General features: G+C 38.8%; 1 protein-coding gene across 1 annotated transcript in view; it reads right to left on the reverse strand.

The window, feature by feature from the left end:
- LOC101859899 (hemocyte protein-glutamine gamma-glutamyltransferase) overlaps nucleotides 1–5,153 on the reverse strand; it is a gene marked incomplete in the record, with an annotated part of 69,221 nt that overhangs the window by 7,190 nt on the left and 56,878 nt on the right. The window contains 4 exon segments of the mRNA XM_013082635.2: nucleotides 1,120–1,282; nucleotides 2,597–2,700; nucleotides 3,690–3,825; nucleotides 4,639–4,813. Coding sequence (XP_012938089.1) covers nucleotides 1,120–1,282; nucleotides 2,597–2,700; nucleotides 3,690–3,825; nucleotides 4,639–4,813 — 578 coding nt within the window.

The following is a 5,153-nucleotide window of genomic DNA, read 5'->3' on the forward strand; positions in this document are numbered from 1 at the left end:
CACACACACACACACACACACACACATACGGACTATTTTCAATCAGACATAGGCACAGAACAACTATAATAAAAATAATAACGTAAGAAGCTTATGAAGGATAGGACTGTAGGAACAGAAAATGCTTAACATGTCTTTTGAAGCAATCAAGTGTTTTTGTTTAAATTCCATGGGTAGTCTGTTCCACTTAAACGGACCAAGATATGAGAAAGATCTCTCTCCATATGATCTATATGATTTTACGGGTGTCACAAGTAGGGTGTTATCGTTTGATACTCTTAGGTTTCTCCCTGGCTTATATATACTGATAAGTTCTTGTAGATAAAAAGGAGCAATTTTATTTACACATTTGAAACACATGACACAGATTTTGAATATTATTCTTTCTTTAACAGGGAGCCAAATGCAGTTCTTTTAATAGTGGAGTGACATGGACTCGTTTTTCTAGATCTTGTTATCAGTCTAGCGGCATTATTTTGAATGACTTGTAAACGACTCAAATATCTGTTGTTCAGACCTGCTAGGACTGAGTTACAATAGTCTAATCTAGATAGGATAAGAGATGTTACCAATGTTTTTGTGGTCTCTTCGTTTAAGTACTTTCGAACTAGGCCTATCCTTCTCAGCTGAAAATAAAGGGATTTGGACTGAGATCCCACAAACGAGCCCATTGATAAGTGGCGGTCAACATATTCTTGACAACTTCTTTACTAGATGTCAAGTGCCCATATAAATCAAAGTTGAAACTTTCCAGATCTTTATTTAATCGTGGATTATTTATAAGAATGATGTCTGTCTTTTCTTTGTTTAGTTTAAATTTGTTTACTGTCATCCACTTTTTAATTTAATAAAAACATTGTTTATTGATAGACATCATGTTTGGCAGTGCTGTGACCATCATCATCATCATCATCATCATCATCATCATCATCACCATCATCATTATCTATTATTATTTCTTTTTATTATTCTTATCATTATCATTCTTATCATTATTATTGTCATATCCATATCACAATATATGGATATTACTACCATACTATTATTACTTTTATTATTGGTGTTCTTTTTGTTGTTCTTTTTGTTGTTGTTGTTGTTGTTGCTGTTGTTTTAACTTACAGTTTTGCCTCAGTGAACACGTTCTTCACTGTTCCGGTGACATCAGGCATCCAGTACACACGATCGGCGTTCACTTCTGCAAACACGAACGGGGCGTCGAATGGCATGTTTACCTCCCCTTGCCTGATGGCGGCCACCGAAACTGGTCCACAGCAGTACGTGCCTGCCGAGAGAAGCGTTGTAGGAAATTATTTTAGTTAGTTTTAGTAAGGTTTCAGCGCTTGCTACTACATAAGGTCGTATGAGCGCCAAGGGGTGGGGGGATCAATAGAGAAGTCTAAACGGGGAATCAGGCTTACTCTGCTCACCTCTCTGGCCTCAACAGCACAAAGTCTCCTTTGACTATAAAGGCGCCCCGGAAATAGCAGTTCACTAGAGAGTGACAAACATACAAAAGAAGTAGAGGAAAATGACGATAGTAAGGATGAGGGAAAAAATGCAGCAGTTTCCCCTATGTTTCCGGCACAGTATGAGCATGACACTGCTAAATAAGCCCATTTACAATTCTACTAGGAGAGTATTGATTAGATACAACACAAAAGCAGTTGTTGGGTTTTTGTTGGTCACCTCTACTTTTACTTATATGATTTAAATACATGCACATTTTAACCGAAAGTGCTTATGTTTCACTTTTATGAAGAAGAGTCCAAACGAAAGTACCTACATTTTAATTCCCTGAGGGTTCAACCTATAGTAACGTTATATTGTTACTCTATAAGGAGCTAAATCAAAAATACCTGTATGTTTAAATAGCATACATAGTTCAACCGAAAGTAACATTGTGTTTTAAGTCCATAAGGAGCTCAACTGAAACTATTTATAAGGTTTAATTTCTGGCACAGTTCAACCGAAAGTACCTATGTTTTACTTTAATGATGGGTTCAATAGAAAGCACCCAATAGTATGTTTTAATTCTATAAGTTGTACCCAAAGGTACCTATAAAATGCTTCAATTCCATGCAAACGTTGAACCCAACGTTCAAACAAGTATATTGTTTTCATACCATAAGAAGTTAAACCCAAAACATGTTGTTCTTGAGGCTTAAAAAATCTGAAAGAGCTTCTGTCCTAGAGAAAAAACGAGGAAAGGGTGGTGGAAGTCATTAATAAAGAGGGAGATCAACCTACAGTTTACTTTAAATCTTTTATTAATGTTTAAGGGTGCTCTTGGGCATGTTGGGGTACTTTAAAAAAACCAACAACATAATTTTGTTATTCAAACAGATTTTTCAGTTCTTTTTTCCTATATCTGAAAAGTTAAAAGGTAGGTAGTAACATAGTATACTATCCAACATCCAAAATTTCTGCTTCTAATTTGTGTATGAGGGTTTGAAATTTGTCGTAATATTGACTTTTCGCCAGCAGCTGATTGGACATAGTATGTGCCGGTACATCCTAAACAGTTACCTTTGGTCTATGGATAAGTTAATACAAGAAAGCCAAGCTACTTTCAATGTCCATAACTACATTTACTTACCATCAGATGTTTCCTGTGGTGTAGCGTCAAACGCCTGCCAGCCTCCGAATCCTGTTGGGAGATCCGGTCTCGCCATCCAGGCCTCATTCCACACGTGGAAATTCCTGAAAAGTTTGTCGTTGTTTAGGCAAAGTTAGGACATTGACTTGGGATTTATAACTAAAGAAAGGTGGGTGGTTGGCGGGTAGTCAAGTGTGGTTCGCTCTTTCTTTCCTATCAAACAATGTTCATCATTCGCTCTTCCACTTCTTTTCTTTGGATGATATTCTCTAGTTACATCTCTAATCACCAGCACTTGTATGAGCCAATCATTGTGTCAAAAGTGCTGTTAAACTCTTATTAAAACTAACACTACAAAGAGGAGTGGGGGTAGGGTGGGTGGAGGACAGGATGGGGTGGGGTGGGAGATGGGGGGGGGGGGGTGAGGACTCGCAGAAGGGGAGAACATGTGCTAGCTTGAGCGCAATATCTAAGGCGGATACTTTTAACTTTGTAAATGCCTAAAAGAGGAACAATTTCGATTATGGCAAGTATATTATCTTGGGGTTGGTCTTTTTTACGTTTTCTCCATAGACTTAAATCATAATATACGGCACTGTCATGGACACAATTCTTTGTTTTCTATTTAGAGAAATAATACAAGATAAACTGATACATTAAAAAATATATTCTTTTTAAATTCAGTGCGTCTATGCACACCATGGACTCGCAAATGAGGGTCAAAACACAAATATCGCCATAGTCCTCAGCTTAAACCTCGTTGCTCTTCGTTTCGTTCCAAATAGAGTCAAATAACGCGCTCATTGGTGAACCTAAATTACACCTGAAATGCCTGGTCTTGGCTATCATAATTCTCGTCTACGAGTTGTCTCTCTTTTTGCTTTTTTGTTTGTTTTTGTAGGCGTTTCACGGCGCCTGCAACTGCATAAGGCCATAACCATAGTTAGAGAGCAGGAAAGAAGATTAAAAGATACAATTTCAGAGAAGAAAATGTTCCGTTGCTGTCAGGTTTCGAACTCGGGACCTAGTGAATGAAATGCAAAAACGTAACCCCTAGACTACGAGGTTCCCCTGTTTGCCCCTGTCTTCTCACCAGATGGAGTCTGGGTTGTAGTCATCAGGCGAGCCGTCTTTGTCACAGACAATGTCGATGGTCATTGAGCCGTCTGTGTCGTGGGCCGAGGAGAAGTTGGTCACGCTTCTCGCCGGGATTCCCAGGGCTCGGGCAACTGCGGGGGACCAAAGAAAACAAAGTTAATTGCATTCAATTTGATTCTTAGTGTACGACCCGCCACTTTAACTGGTATTTACAGTCATAACATAAACCTACGAACCTTAACTGAAAATCTCAAAGTTTCCTATGACCTCTTAAGCATGTACAAACCGAATACCATGGGAGTACTTTCAGAATGCTGACAACGTATCTTACTTAAACATTCTTGTCAAGAATTGTTCATTCGAAACATAAACGTGTGACTTTGAGTCTGTTTTAAAGTAACATGGTCTACATCTTTGAGTAAAGACTGATGGTCTTTTTAAAATCGAAAAAAACTGCTGTGATCAATAATGGAGAACAAATGTTTGAAGTTGGTACATTTAATTATTAGAATATTTCCTTCAGGCTTCTCCAAAGTCCGAAAATTCTATCAGGATGTGCCAGATAGTAAAATTATTATCCATCAGATTAAAAAATGGCTACTCATTTCCCTGAAGGCGATATCTATACGTCAGAGAGTGGTGGTTAATACGAGTCTGGTCAGAATAACTTTGTCTCTTCTGGTGAGAACCTACGGTTTTTGTAGACAGAATATGGGCATACTATCGTGGAGTTTATTTACTTATTAATATTAGATTCCATGATACCATGCCCCAATTTGGCCTACGAAACTTTTCGGTATCTTCAGAAAAGACCAAGTTACATAAAAGAGACTGCGTATTTGACATAACTTTCATGTCTCCGAAGACGTATTCATGTCATTGTTCTTCCCACAGACTGGCTGGAGGTGTGTCTACCCCACTCAACGTCAGACCGAGAGACTTACTTGTGGTACAGAGACCGGAGAAAACCCAGCACTGTCCAAAGCGAACCGGCCGCTTGCTGTCCCAGTACGACTCCAGAATGGCTACAGAGCCAGTCCAGCTGAGAGGTGAACGACCTGCAGAATAATTTCCTGACCAGTTGCCCACTAGCACACCACCCTCGTCAGAAGAGTTGACCTGAATGAAATAAGAACGACAATATCATGTAACTTTTCACAAAGTTGGGGCCTTTTCTGACTTTGCCTGTCAATACCGACCCAGGCTGAAAGGGATACATTGTCTCAGCAGAAAGACTGGGAAACTAGATAAATAATGTTCTTCCCTCGGGAATCAAACTCGGGTCTTCGAAGCTATTAACTGCAAAATCACTGATGCGAGTATTTTAACTTTTAAACAAAGAAAACAACATAGGACACATTATACAGAACAGGACACAACACAATAATAAAACACAAAGTAATTTTATTCGAAGCATTAACAAAAGTGTCTACTATGATATGGGTACCCCCCCCAACCC

Source organism: Aplysia californica, unplaced genomic scaffold (genome assembly GCF_000002075.1).
Source record: "Aplysia californica isolate F4 #8 unplaced genomic scaffold, AplCal3.0 scaffold00009, whole genome shotgun sequence".
NCBI lineage: Eukaryota > Metazoa > Mollusca > Gastropoda > Aplysiida > Aplysiidae > Aplysia > Aplysia californica.